The following is a 14,705-nucleotide window of genomic DNA, read 5'->3' as shown; positions in this document are numbered from 1 at the left end:
TCCTGCGTCTGAAGGGTTTTGATTACTTTTTTTTTTTAAAGATTTTATTTATTTAGTTGAGAGAAAGAGAGAGAGAGCATGGGGGGGAAGGGTCAGAGGGAGAAGCAGACTCCCTGCTAAGCAGGGAGCCAATGTGAGACTCAAACCTGGAACTCCAGGATCATGACCTGAGCCGAACGCAGTCGCTTAACCAATTGAGCCACCCAGGTGCCCTGTTTTGTTTACTTTTAACTCCAAATAATCTTTATTCCAAAGTGGCCCATCTTGGGGCAGCCTGCCCTGGGCTCCTACAGGGTATTCTTTAGAGTTCTCTTCACTCCCTTTTAGTTTTTTTTTTAATCAATAATAATTCTTTATATTAAGCTCTCTCTTTTCAAATTATTGAGGTTTCTGTCTCCTTACGAGACCTTGACGTATACGATTATTATTATCGACCATAAATAAAAATCAATAATAAATTATTATTATATTATCTTAACCATTTAGCCCTTAATTAACAATGATACATAGAAAAGTATTTATAATGGAATGCAATAATATGCCAAGATACCTATATTTACATGTTTTTCCTCTTTGCTTAATAATAATACTTAATGACCTTAAGTAATCACAGATTTTTCTAATCTCTTTTCCCCTCTTAGGAAATCATTTTTAACTTATTTTTATCTGGAAAAGTACCTGAAAGATCCATTCTCATACGACCTAAAAATGAATGCTGAGGAAATAGTACAAAGTGTAGCATGCCAGAGAAATTTATTTTCCCAGTCAAGATCCCAACTGCATTATAAATTTAACCCAAAAGTTCAGGAATCCATTGGCCTTGGGGATTGAGTTTGTACAAAATGGGGCATTCATCGGCCAGTACTCAACTTCACCGCCTCATGGACCCTGAAGTTTCAGAGTAGGACTTCTATGTGGAGACTCCTTGACCTGCAGGGTTTAGTAGCCAGGGGACTGAGACTGTTCGTTCTTTTTAAAAATATTAATCATGGAATAGTATTTGATATCTTCTGGAAGCAAGTTCTTATGGACTTTAGGGGGGCATTCTCCCTATTACTTTTTAGGGTTTTTTTTTTATTTGAGAGAGAGAGAGAGCACTAGAGGGGGGCAGAGGCAGAAGGAGAAGGAGAAGCAGACTCTCTACTGAGCAGGGAGCTAGATGCGGGGCTCGATCCCAGGACCCCAAGATCATAACCTGAGCTAAAGGCAGATGCTTAACCAACTGAGCCACGCAGGTGCCCCACTCCCTATTACTTTTGTAAGGAGTTATTAATACAGAAATTTGAGGCCATATATTCTAGAATTCAGCTCAAGTAACAGAGTAAGAATCTGCTGGGATCCTACTATTTGAAACATACAATGGGACAAAGATGGACCCAATTCTTACCCTTAAGGAGTCTGTAATCTAGTAAAGAAGAGCCTCATCTGTATGAAAATAGAATGTAGGACAAGATTGAATAGGGGATAAATGAGAAGCATGGCCGCATGGGAAAGTACCTGCTACCCTTCCATCTGCAGGGAGCATAGCTGACTACGGCCACAGCTCCTATGCCCCTGACAGTCACACAGCTGTTTTGCTGAAGCCACCTATCACACAGGCTTCTTCTAGGCAACCACTGACAGCAGCAGTGGTACTAAAGCTGCTCATTTCCGGGAGAAGCTGGAAGCTTCCAATGGAAGACTTTGGCTTGAGGATTCAACAGCCTCACTGAATTTCCATCAAACGACACTGCATCCAGCTTCCTTCCTTCCTTCTCTCTCCTTCACTCAGACTCGATTCTAGTCTGATGGCTCCCAGCCTTGCCCAGCTCTCTCCCCATTTTGTTTTTTCAGACATTTTCCTTAATAAAGTTGTTGCACATTTAATCCCATTTTGGCTCGGCTTCTTGGGGAACCCAAACTTACACACAGAGGTACAAGCAACATGTACGGAAATATAGAAGGTTGAAATATTAATTCTGAAAACCCACTTCAGAGAAAGTATGTTTTAATCTGGACCTTAAATGAAGAGTTGGATTTGGGTAGAAGAAAATGCAGGACGAAGACAGGCCGCGCTATGGGATAGCAAATGACATGATTATAGCAAGTAGCCCGGCGCGGCTAAGATGTAAAACGCTAACAGAAAATAATGGGAAACAAATGTACAAACGCAAAGGAGCCAGGAGAACATTCTCAAATGCTGTGCTAAGAAACTTAGTTATTTCATAATCATTCTAGCATTTTGAATAAGAAATTGAAAAAAAAAAAAAAAGCTCATCTCAGGCAGGAGGCTTTTGAATGTTTAAAGTGCCTTTAAACAGATTTCACGGGCTCACATTCCAAGAGGGGAGGTAGGAAGGCATTTAGGTAGGTGGATCAATTCAGTGATAGTCACCATGGACCTGGGTTTTCCATCTCTGCTTTTCGCTTATGTACAATGTTAGTTCTTTACAAGTATGATCTTTTCCAGGTGGAAAGATGGTTCCAGTAGCATTAGGGGCTGCATGTGTACCTGCTTAAAAATGAGACATATTGGTTTTCCATAATTCTCACTTATAAGAAAAGGAGAACCTTCCTGGTGCCTGTTGCAAACTTTCTTAGCCTCTTTATGAGTTAAAATTGGGTCACATACCAGCCCCTTAACCAATGAATGGTGAAGGTGTGGGAAACTAGACTAGTTAGACCAGTCAAGGTATTATTGGGCAAATGGACTATTTGATGGATGAATAAATAATCGTAATTGGGGATCTACTAGGAGAAACTTGGGAGGACTCACCAAGACACCCAACAAAGCTCACTGTAATGATGAAGGAATTTTAGGAAGAGAATCTAGGGGAAGTATGGAAAAAGAATTGGAGAGTAAGAGCTTAAAACAGAGTGACTGGTTGGAAAGCTTTTGAGAAGGAGATTCACTGCAAAATGATGAATAACAAAGAGAAAAAATGTAGGATGTTAATGAGGGAGATGGTATAAGGAGTCTTTGCTATGAAATGAAATGTGTGTGTCCATAGGACCCATGGTAAGGGCAGATGTGCCTCCACCTCTATTTCTATTTGGGATAGAGAAGCAGATGTTAAAGACCAATCTAGCCTAGTTATCTGTATTTATCAGGTCTGCACAAATAGGCCTATATCTTCCTTTCCAGCTATGAAATCTTTGACTTGATTAAAAAAATTATTTTTCCTTCTGGAATCACTTCTAGGAAATGTCCCTAAATTAACACCACCAATTTTGTAATTGATCAGTACAATTAGAAGGACTCCCTATGGTGCCTCAACTAATCTGAAAGCATGTGAAAACCAGTAATTGTGCAAATGTACACAATTGTATAGACGCAAACAGCCAGCACTGTCTCAGTCCTCAAAGAATTCACAGCTGGTGGTCGGTGAGGCATGATTTAGCTGAGGACAATGCAGGAAGTGTGGTTATAAAAGTATGCACTGGAGAGGCACTGGGGAGGGGAGCTAGGAAAAGTTCTGGACTCCAGAAGCACTCAGGAGACACCAAACTGGAGATTAGAAGGTGGTCAAAGGACGGAGGAAGGGGGAGTAGAGAGAGAGAATTTTCCTGCCTAAGGGATTGGATCAATGGGCCAAGGCAACACCTGGTAAGGATTTGAGAAACACCTGACTCTCAGCTCAGGCATGTGTTCTGTATGGATTCTCACAGGCCCAGCTTTCTGCCCTGAGCGCCTCTTGGATTCACCCTCCACGGACTTGGCAGAAATGACTGGCTTGAAGTTTTTCAAAATGAAATAATTCTGTTATCTGCAAACCATGGAGAGTCAATGTCCCTGGTTTCAACAGTAGCAGAGAGAACATCCTCTGGGTTTGGCTCAGCTTGCCAAAGAGTTATCTTAGTGGACTGCAAAGAGACGAAAAAGGGACACACACAAAACAACAACATGAAAAGGAAAATCATATTTAAAAACTTATTTGCTTATATATTGGACACTTACACGACAAATGTTAAGTGTATTCCTATTTTCAAATACTTGGCCAGCCCAAAACACAAAGCTGAGAAGGTCAAGAGTTCATACCAAATTCAAGAACTTCAGCTTTCCTGTGCCATTTACAGATCAACCCACAACTCATTCTCTTGCAAGCATTTACGGAGTACTTGTCATTTACCAAGCCCTCATAAAGGATCTGGGTTTACAGTCCTGAATAAGCAACATTCCCTGGTATCTAAAGCTTGCCATCTGAAAGATTTAAACTTCAAAACGTAAGTTATTATGATAGAAATTAACATTTAAATCTCAAAAATTGCACACCTTATAAAATGTTTTTCTTAAGAAGGTCATTGTCTTTAGGTGGATTTCATTGTGTAGCTATCAACTGACTCATGACACATTGCTTACTCAGACTTTCAAATATAGGCAATTTCATACCGAATCTTTGGCTGATAGTGATTTTCTAGGATGAAAATCCTTTCACTGCCTACACTACATACTTGACCCCAGAGACAACTTAATTGTGCTGAGAGAAAGACTAAACAGCACTGATAGCTTCCAAACACCTCTATCAACCCTATCAATCAATATTTGCTAATTGTAATGCAATGTCTTTTCTCCTTTTTTTTTTTTTTTTTTTCGGTTGGGATTGGGGGCTGGGAGAAGGTCATCTCCACGTTGAAGAAATCACCTCCCCTAAATCTCACCCTCCGCACACTTCTCCATTCTCCCTTTCTCAAATCAGGAAGAGAAGTGACCGGTTGAAAGGCCCTCGCCGCGCCGGGAGAGCCGAGCATGCTCAGTAGCCGGCCGCTTCCTGAGCTCCCCGCGAGCTCGGGCTTGCCCTGGGCTCCGGGAAGCGCCGGGGCTGTGCCGCAGCTGGTCCTCGTTCCTGGAAAGCTGCTCTCTGCCCAGTAACGTGCGCCTTTAGGATCGTCAGCTGCGGCCGCGCAGCCTCGGGTTTCCCGGGCTCCCCGGGCGGCGCTCCACCTGGTCGGCGCGGGGCTCGTGCTCAGCACCCCCGGTGTGCACGCTTCAGCCGGGTGCTTCTCGCAGCTGCTGGATGATGGAGCAGATAGGACAGGCTTGTGGGTAAGCGTGAAGGGCGAGTGCGAGCCGCTGGTGTTCTGAGCCAGAGACAGGAGGTGTGTCACGAGAGAAAGGAGCCTGGGAAGATTCTTGCAGCAGCTCCAACCTCGGCTTCCTTCTTCACTTCTTGTCACTCCGGCGTTCCCGGCTCTTCGACTTGGGAAAGATGGTTACAGTAGTAACGAAGCTGGTGTACTGCTTTCACTTCAGGTAAGGAGGGCTCCTTTGCATGCTCTTCTCTTTCTCAGGGCTTTTGCTAGCTCTGAAACCCACAGCTAGGCAAGATTTTGTAACTGTTAGCCTTGTTTTCACATTGCAAGTTTGCTTTTAACGAAGACTGAGAAACAGGACTTCTTGTGTGATTTAAAAACCCTTGCAGGATGAAGTTGAAATAAGCATTCGTGTTCTTACCTGTTATTCTTAGCCCTGTCCCCGACCTGCTTGGTAAAATTTGGTCTCTCTTTACAAGACGAGGTTAAAAGCACTAGAAAATTCCTGGTGTATTCTAAGGAAACATACTTTATGCCCTATAGGCAAATGGATATCATAATTGGCAGCCTTTTCAAAATGATTTTAATTTTACTTCCAGCCAAGAGAGAATAATATTAAAATTCAACACCAACCTTGCTCAACATGGAAGTTCAGCTGACTAGAAAGAAAACGTTCGTACTACAGGTATCTAGTTATTTGTAAAAACAAAACAAATGTTCAGGGTTTACTCCTGAGAGATCAATAGGAGTCCACAAATTTAAAGGAAAAAAAAAAAAAACTAGCACCCCTCACATCCTTTGGGTCTTGAGCAGGATAGCTTCTCTAGAGAAGCATCAGCTAAAAAGTAAAAAACCTGTAACTCGGCTTCGTGGTTGCAATTAATATTTCTGATGAAAGCTGGCGTCAACGTCTTCAGATGGATCTTCACGTAAACAAGAGGCTTTCAGAACACAGAGCGTTCAGATAAATGCGAACTCTGCACTACTAAAGAAACTGTCCCAAATGTCCTGTAGTAGTGGCTCCAGGTTCCATTACTGTTAATTCAGAGGGAGGTTTTGAGAGAAAGGATCACTTCTGCAAGTAAACCCCAACCTATTAAGAGGAGGTCTACACGTATGCCCTAACATTCAGCGCTTGTAATCAAATGGCGCAGAAAAATGTTGTCTTTCGAATTCGCTATTAATTTCCTCAATTTAAAGATAAAGTTATTAATAACAACTCCTTTGAAAACACTGTTATTTCTCTAAGACAGCAAAAGACCCAAACTGAAAAAGATACTGATCTTGTAGGGATAGAGGAAGAAAAACGATAAGGAAGTGCTTCGTGGAAATACTTGAGTGGAAAAAAGTTAGAATTTCTGGACAGATTATTGCTTTTTAAGGCCTATTTATTTGTTTGGGGAGGGTTGATGTTTAGTCACTAAGTTTTTACGTTCAAATAGGATTGACACACAGGGCTGTATTAGTTTCAGGTGTACAATATAGTGATTCAACAATTCTACACAGGACTCCGTGCTCATCACGATAAGTGTCTTAATCTCCTTCACCTATTTCACCCATTCCATTCCTCCCCTAAAGCCTTTTTTTTAGCATAACAGGTGTTTGTGATGCCCTCCCTACGAATAAGTAAACAACCTCTAGAAAGAAAGGGTGAGGGATCAAGTTGGCCCAGACCTAAAAGTTCCTATTTCTAGTTTATTTTGTAGGGACTGGAACCAACTGCCTTGAGTTCAGCAGGCTTTGTTCTACAGAAGGGACAAAATTCTTTAAAGTCGCTTTGCTAGCCTGGGAACTGGGAGAAATCCATTCCTTCCTCCCTTTTCTGGTGTAAATATCCTGGCTCTATACATTCCGACACCCCAGAGTTCTGAACTCTCAGCTGACCTGTGGCAGGACAAAAGCTGCCCAGGGACGCTGAGGTTAATAGTCCGGCCTCTGGCTTTTACAGGTTCATACCAGCTGAGCACCAATCCAGGTGTCCCTCAGTGGACTTAACAGAAGAAGCACCCTTTTCAGAAGCTCCAAAAGACTCGGGATTTTACTGAGAAAAACTGTCATCAGAGGCCTGCCTTTGCTCATTCTTGGTCTCTTTCTGTGGAATGTTTTCTGAGAGGTGCTTTTTTTCCTCTCCTAATTAGCAGTGATCATTCTGGTTCTACTTAGACACAAAGTTTGTTCTAATACTGAGAACTATCAGCCATCACCTAGAAGGGTGTCTTAATGATCAGTTGGAAGGAGAAGAAAACAGGAAAAAAAAAAAGTTATTCTACATTTGGATATTAGGTAGGCCGTTCGGTTCCTTCTCCTCTCTCCCCTGTCATCCAATCATGACACATGATGAGGATTCCAGGGCAACTCTTTGTTTCCCTTTAGAAGAGTTGGAAAGGTGATGGGGCCATCCCATCCTTTGTCTGTTACTAGCCTGTCTCAGTCTCACTACCTGCTGCTCATGTCTCTTCCATGTCAGAACACAGGTGGGATTTCACAAACTCCCTCAGTCTGTGAAGGGAACACTTGAAATAAAATGAAGTTCATTTTTCCTCTAAACAATCAAATAGTACTAGAACTTCTAATAGGTATGTTTTCCAGTCTTTTCCGTCATTAAGTATGAACTTCTGTCTGCTTCTCTGTTTCTGCTGCTGTTTTGGAGACAGGCCCACGTAGTGCTTCAGATTCGAACCCAGTTCAGCTGCAATGTGTTGATTCTCAAAACCTAGATCAGGATAAATCCCACATATTTTCAATAGAGGAGCCATGGGATCAGAAATGTGTGTGTTTTAATAATTCTATAGAACTTTCTCAGCTATCCCTTCCATCATATTTTTTTGTGGCGCTCTAAAAAGAGCTAATCAAGTATCTTTGTAGGGCATGAAAGGTGCCAGTCACTGACTGCTTTTGATTTAATAAATGAGTTTTCCATTATTTAGGACAACTCTTAGCTTTGGTTCTAGCAATTTAAAGAAAAGAACTGTACCTGCACAGAACTAGAAATTCTCAAGTACTAACTGGAGTCTAGGCAAGGAGCCAGACATCGAACTACTTCTAGATTTGATATATTTATGTCCAAAAATCCCAGGGATTCTGGGTCTTTTTCAAGGGCATAGTTCACTTTTAGCCTAGCCAGCAACTTTCAAATTGTCACTGATAGGAACTTAATTTGGGACTACAAAGGCATCCTAAGGTTTGAGGGTAAGCCTGGTTTTGGTTCTCTGTGACCTTGTTTTCTGCTGAATAGCTCAGCAATGGGAAGATAAGAGTACAAACCCAGTTAGAATCTGAATATCTGCATTTTTTTGAACATATGGGTATCTACATTCCACTCCCTCCTTTATCGTGAAGTTTCTTGCATTATCATGTTTGAATGTCTTGGTTATATCACATGTTTAAAAAAAAAAAAGTAAGCCATTGCAGAATTAACCTGGTGAATCTCTTAGTGCAGTTCCAAGTAGCCCCCAGTAAAAGCATATGAAAGAACAAACATAACTAAATCCTCGTTTTCTGCTTCTACCTCAGTACATCACACAATCTAGCAATGGTGACGTCATGGTGTGCTGAGAAAGAAAACGTGCACTCTTAATCACTTTCTCAAACACCACAGAAAATAAACTTGAAGGCAATGTGCAGAAAAAATCTTGCCAGCTGGTAACCCCCCACCCCTTACCAAAAGGTCATTGTGCAGCTATGTGACGAGCTCTGTGGTGATATTCAGGGCAGATGTTTGAACAAGATGAATAAGGTTCCTGTTCTCAAGAGACTTACAGTATGGTGGGAGAGGATGGTGGTTCAAATGGGGAGGCAGACCGTAAATAAAATGATATCAGGTCCTTGTAAGAGCTGTGAAGAGCAGACCAAGAAATAGTATGGAATGAGGGAAGCCCTCTCTGAAGAGACAATATTTGATTTGGGACCAGTATGGAGGTGAAGCCCACAGACCTGTTCCAGGTTGCTTGGTTTGTTCTAGAGACAGATGTAAAGCAGTGTGACTGGGCGGAGAAAGGCATGGGGGCAGGGAGAGGGTTAGGGAAAGGTGTGGTGGTGGAGGGGGGTGGGGGTGGGTAGGAATTAGGCACAGGTGTGGGGGGAGGGGTCAATTAGATAAGATCAGAGGGCTAGGCCAGGGCCAGGTGCATGGGTCTTGTAGAGAATGAATTCTTTAAGTGCCACGAAGGAGGACTCTACATTTTAGAGGAGAACTATGGCTCCTAACTGGAGAAGGCACGGTAGGGCCAGAGAGAAAGCTGGAAGATGTGTTGCAGACTGGAGATGTCAGTAACTTGACCTAAGGCGGTGTAGAGGTGGAAGCCGGCATGAATAGACTTTCTTTCCTCTGCAAAATTACAGTTTATTTCTGACTACGGAAGTAATGTATTTGTTATAGAAAACCTAAAAAATACACAAGAATGTCCCCAAAGATATTAAATCATAATCCTACCACCCAAGCTTAATCCCGGTAATATTTTCGGTAGCTGTCCTATAGAAAACTTAGAAAATACAGGGACCTATTCCCAAAAGAAATGAAATACTCCACAATTTTACCACTCAATTTTACATGTAATATTTTTGGTATCTATCATGTGAATCTTTTTGGAAGCCAATATATTATTTTTAGAAAACTGGTTTATTCTGGATATTCTGATAAAATATCTTTAGGTTTAAATAAACTAGAAAATATCTGCCCTAAGTCTGAATGAAACAGTTTATGTGCCATAGAGTCAGTCCCTTCCTTTTTCATTAAATATTTCACTGTACTCCAGATGCTGGTGCCCTATGATCTGTGGTGAATGCTGTCTTAATAAACCATCCCCTTCCAGGGTGCCTGGGTGGCTCAGTTGGTTAAGCATCTGATTCTTGGTTTCTGCTCAAATAGTGATCTCAGGGTTATGAGATTGAGCCCAGCGTTGGGCTCTGCACTCAGTGGAGAGTCTGCTGGAGAATCTCTTTCCCTCCCTTCCTCCCTCCCTCCCTCCCCCCCTTTCTACCCTTCCCCCATGTTCACTCTCTCTCAAATAAATAACTGTAAAAAACAAACCATCCCCTCCCATGTCCCAAATCAATACCAAGGCATACCTTGGGGTTTGGAAGCCTGAATTTGACCCTTTGATCTTAGATGTAAGTTGTGCTATTCATGTCCCTGCTTTTGAGAAGATGTGGATACTAGAACTCTTTGGCTGTTTCTGGAATCTTTTCACTAATGGTAGCCCAGTGAGTGGTAAGCCTGGCCTGCTATGACCTGGACCAAGGGTAATCTTGTGGCTAAGGGGACCAAACATTTATTTCTCTAAGTTTTTGTTGATAGGCCTTCGCTTTCCAGAGGACTTCCTGGTAAGGAGGCAGTCTGGCAGTAGTCTTCTATGGCTTCTTAAAAATGTGACCATTTCACCTCTTACTCTGGTTTCAACATGCTTTACATTTTACAGACCCATCATATATTGGTTACTGTTAAAAGTGTTAGTAGTTTGCACTTTGTTTTCAAGCTTTCAGAGTGGTTTCATATAAGTTACACTATTAAAAACTTGAGGCTACACTTTATCTTTCCCCAAATATCTGAAGTTCAGCATATCTGCAACAGAGTAACGTCTATCTTTGTATTCTAAGCTTGCTTGCTTCTCCGGCTCTGTTTCCTGACTCCGGTAAGAGTCTCACCTATTCTAAAGTCTCCCAAATGGAAAAGGGGAGAAATCTTCCTTAGCTTTTTCTTCCCCATCTAATAGGAAAGAATATCTATGCAAATTCAGAAAAGCCTCTCAATATTTTTTCCCCATCCATCCTACTGGTCACTGTTTTGGTAGTCAACTATTTCATTGGGTCCATTAGCATGTTCCTGCCGGACTCCTCTATTTGGGCCTCTGTGCTACAGTGAGAGTGATTTATTGGGGTTTTTACTTTTACGTGTTTGATCATGACAGTTTCCAGATTATATGGTACAATGCCATATGTTTGGATAATCTCCGAACTTCTCAGACATAAGGCACATCTCAATTTGCGTTCATTTTCTTTTTTAAAAAAAATCTCATTCTTTTTCTCATCATTTTACCCGATGGTGCAGCTGTGTTGATTTTGTCTTTGTTTCCTGAATGTTTAATCTCGAGCTTTTTGCCTCTGCACCTGTCGTTTCCTCTACCTGGAATATGTTTCTCCTTGTTCTCCAAGTGGCGTAATGCCATTCATTCCTGGAGGTCCAGACCTAGTGCTGTTTCCTAGCTTCTTCGGGCTTGCCAGTCATCACTTCTATATTCCCAGAGCAATTTGATCAATTTTAAAGCATTTTTTTTTTAGTGGCCACTCAATAAGTGGCAATTTATTCATTTCATGTTATTATACAATTTTTATTGTGTGCTTTCCATGTGTTGGATACTGCGTTAGTTCTTGAAGATACAAGGAGGAATAGAATATGGACTTGCCCTCTATGAATGTACAGCCTCATGGCAAGACACCTACAAAGAGAGAGGCCATGATGGGAGAAAAGGGGGATGCTGTTTGGAGTCATTATTACTGTTATGACAGAATTTGGCCTGTCTTTGGACAAGGCTTCTTTCTTTAGCCCCGTGGGCTCATTATGCAATTAGTTCCCTTAATCCTGAAACCATGAGCGGGAGGTCCGTGAATTAATGGTCAGGTAGTGTGACTTTAATGGAATAAAACTGTCATGATTGGCACAACAGTATAGAATCAGATGTCTCACTGGCATTATTTTTACATTCTATTATCCTTCTATTAATAGTCCTATCAGATCTCTTTTTCACTCTGTGTATTGGGAATATTGTTTTTTTAATGGATTTTTTTTTTTTTTTTGGACACTTCTAAATTCGAAACAAAATTGAGAAGATCATTGTGGACATTTCTCATGTACTTCCTGCCCCCACCCAGGCATAGTCTCTCCCATTATCAACATCCCTCACCAGAGTAGGACATTTGTTACAATTGCTGAACCTACATTGACACATTGTCACCACCCAGGGTCCATAGTTTACTTTAGGGTTTACTCTTGGTTTCCTACATTCTATGGATTTGGACAAATCCTATAATGCATGTGTCTCCCAGTATAGTGTCTCACGCAGTAGTTTCACTGACCTAAAAGTCCTCTATGCTCTGTGGATTCATCCACCCTTTCCCCTAATCCCTGGCAACACTGATCTGTTTACTGTCTCCATCATTTTGCCCTTTCCACAATGCCCTATAGTTAGAATCCCACAGTATGTAGTCTTTCCAGATTGGCTTCATTCATTTAGTAACATGCATTTGTTTTCCCATTGCCTTTTCATGACATAATAGCTCATTCTTTGGAGCACTGAATAATATTTCATTGTCTGGCTGTATCACATGGCATTGTTTCTAATTTTTATTTTTTCTTCTGTTGGACTTGGGTTTATGGGGATAGGGCTTTGATGTTTGTTTCCAGGCACATAGAATGCACCTAATTAGTATTTCTATGTGAATAAGTTATAAGTGAATAAATGAGACACACCACTTTTTCTTTCTCTCCTTTTCTTTGTAGTCTGTTCTCCTTCACCTGGAAGCAGCTTCCAGATTGGATAAGTTTGTGCTCATGGGAGAATGTGCACTCATGGGTAAGGGATGGTAACTTTCATTCCTCTCCACACCTCCCCTCCCCCAACTAGTCTGCCAATTTTTCTTAAACTCAGGGGTCAGCCAACTGTAACCTTTGGGCCAAATCTGGCCTGACAGCTGTTTTTGTAAATAAAGTTTTATTGGAACACAGCCACACCCATCTTTTATGCATTGTGAATGGCAGAGCTGAGTGGCTGTGACAGAGACCATATGGCCTGATGGGCTGAAAACATTTACTATCTGGGTCTTTATAGCAAAAGTTTGCTGACCTCTGTCGTAACCCAGGGAAGGAGCTGGAGGCTGAGCTCAAGGTGGCCAGAGTGATTGCTTATAGAAACGTGTCCAAGGTAGCAGCTGTTAGGTCCTTTTAGGGAGAAATAAATTTCTGAGATTTATTTTGATTTGCGTGTTGAATAAGGAAACCGTAAAAATCTGCTTGAAAGGTCTGTTTGCTTTGTTTTAGTAATTATAAGACAAATGAATTTGGCCTCAGTTTTGAATTAAACAGCTATTTTCAAACTCGAGCATGAATCAGAATCACCTGGAAGGCTTGTTAAACTGCAGCGTGTGCCCCTCGTCCTAATTCAGTAGGTTTGGGTGGTGATCCAGAAAGGGCCTTACAAACAAGTTCCCAAATGTTGCTGATGCTTCTGGTCCGGAGGCCACACTTTGAGAACCATTAGTTTAGAACAATGGTTCTGAGACTTAGCTCTTTGCGTCTCTGAATCACCTAGCGAATTTAAAAACATTTTATTTAAAAGAGCAAAACAAAACATGCATGGGTCTTGCCCTAGACTTACCAAGTCAGAATCCCCAGCATTGGTCTGTATCTTAAAAAGAATGATTCTGAAGAAAACTTAGTCGACATACTTTTGAAACTCTCATACGGCTTTGCTGAGTAAGGTGAGTAGAAGATGTTCTGACTAATACGTTTAAAATAACCGTGAGATACAGAGTTCATTATATTCTCCGTTTTAAGAAAAACTAAACTGGAATCTGGTTTCATGTACGTACATTACATTTATCAGTGGACTTCAAAAAAAAAAAGTCCAAAAAGTACACTGTGTTCAATTTGGCAGATAAGTTTTTCTTTTCCTTAGCAAACTTGATATGTTCCTTCGTAAATTTTCTTTCGCTGAGTAAAACTAATTTTAAATCGGTACGTGATGATTCCCTTTTCCTCTTTGCTTGAATGTGAGGTTTTATTTTGAATAGGGGCCTGACCAGCTCCTATTCCATCACCTCTGGGTTCCCGACGGCAAGTGGAAATGTACAAGTGCCTGCTAGAGATGGCGCGAGAGGTCGTCTTTCCTGACTCTTCTCCCCTGTGTGCAGGGAGGAGACATTCTTTCACATCTGGGTAGGTGTTTTTGAAACAATACAGAGCCCTGTTGCTCTACAGGTGCCTTTTGCTCAGAGAACTTGTTTCCCCTCGACCACAATTTCAGCATGCTATAAAGCTGTGTTCCTTTTAATTTTGTTGATTGCTATTTGTAATGTTCTGAAGCCGAGTGTTATGTCAGAATGCAAATAAGGCAAAGCAACCGCGACATAGTAAATGTAGAAAAACCAAGTCTTTGGTACTTAAGCAGCTAACCTAGTAACCTCGACCATCATGAGCCATACAAAGAACCCTTAAGTGCTGTGTTTATAAAGAGACAAGCATTTTGGTCATGCTTTTGGTCTGTACTCTCTTCTCCCCTCTCTTTGGCCTTAAAAGGATAGGAATAAATACCAAGATTTGAGTTTTTAGATCCCCAAATCCATACAACATAACAGACGTCAACGTCTTAAACTACATAATTCTGTACCATGAAATCATGATGGTTACTCACATGAAATGTCAGAATATGAGTTTGACAAATGGCTTAACAAGAATAATGTTCTAAAGTATGGAAGAGCTCATTTATTTAGTGCATTTGGATTAATTCAAGTTTCAAGCTGTCTTGAATGAAAATTTCTCACTTTTTTTTTTTTTTTTTTTTTTTTGCATTTCCTTAGAAGATTAGAAAGGATATTAGGAAGGTATTGTGAGCTAAGTAGAATTGAAGACTTGTTATTTTTTTCCTTTTCATGGATATCACTTGCTTATGCCTCTGTCCGCTCTACAAAGAGGGGCTTTTATT

At 41.2% G+C, this 14,705-nt stretch overlaps 2 protein-coding genes across 2 annotated transcripts in view; both read left to right on the top strand.

Moving 5' to 3' along the window:
* TMEM244 (transmembrane protein 244) overlaps positions 1-5,062 on the top strand; it is a 72,457-nt gene extending 67,395 nt beyond the window's left edge. The window contains 1 exon segment of the mRNA XM_045805621.2: positions 4,863-5,062. Within this exon segment, the coding sequence (XP_045661577.2) occupies positions 4,863-5,062 (200 nt within the window).
* An 86-nt stretch (positions 5,063-5,148) lies between these two features.
* The window catches only part of ARHGAP18 (Rho GTPase activating protein 18), a 189,293-nt gene continuing 179,736 nt past the window's right edge, over positions 5,149-14,705 (top strand). Inside the window, exon 1 of the mRNA XM_087865480.1 lies at positions 5,149-5,230. Within this exon, the coding sequence (XP_087721606.1) occupies positions 5,187-5,230 (44 nt within the window). The 5' untranslated portion in view covers positions 5,149-5,186. The remainder of the gene's footprint in view (positions 5,231-14,705) is intronic.

This window comes from Ursus americanus, chromosome 11 (genome assembly GCF_024610735.1).
Source record: "Ursus americanus isolate L20-20 chromosome 11, mUrsAme1.1.p, whole genome shotgun sequence".
Lineage (NCBI taxonomy): Eukaryota > Metazoa > Chordata > Mammalia > Carnivora > Ursidae > Ursus > Ursus americanus.
Note: the sequence above shows the minus strand (reverse complement) of the source record. Positions and strands in the feature narration are given on the sequence as shown.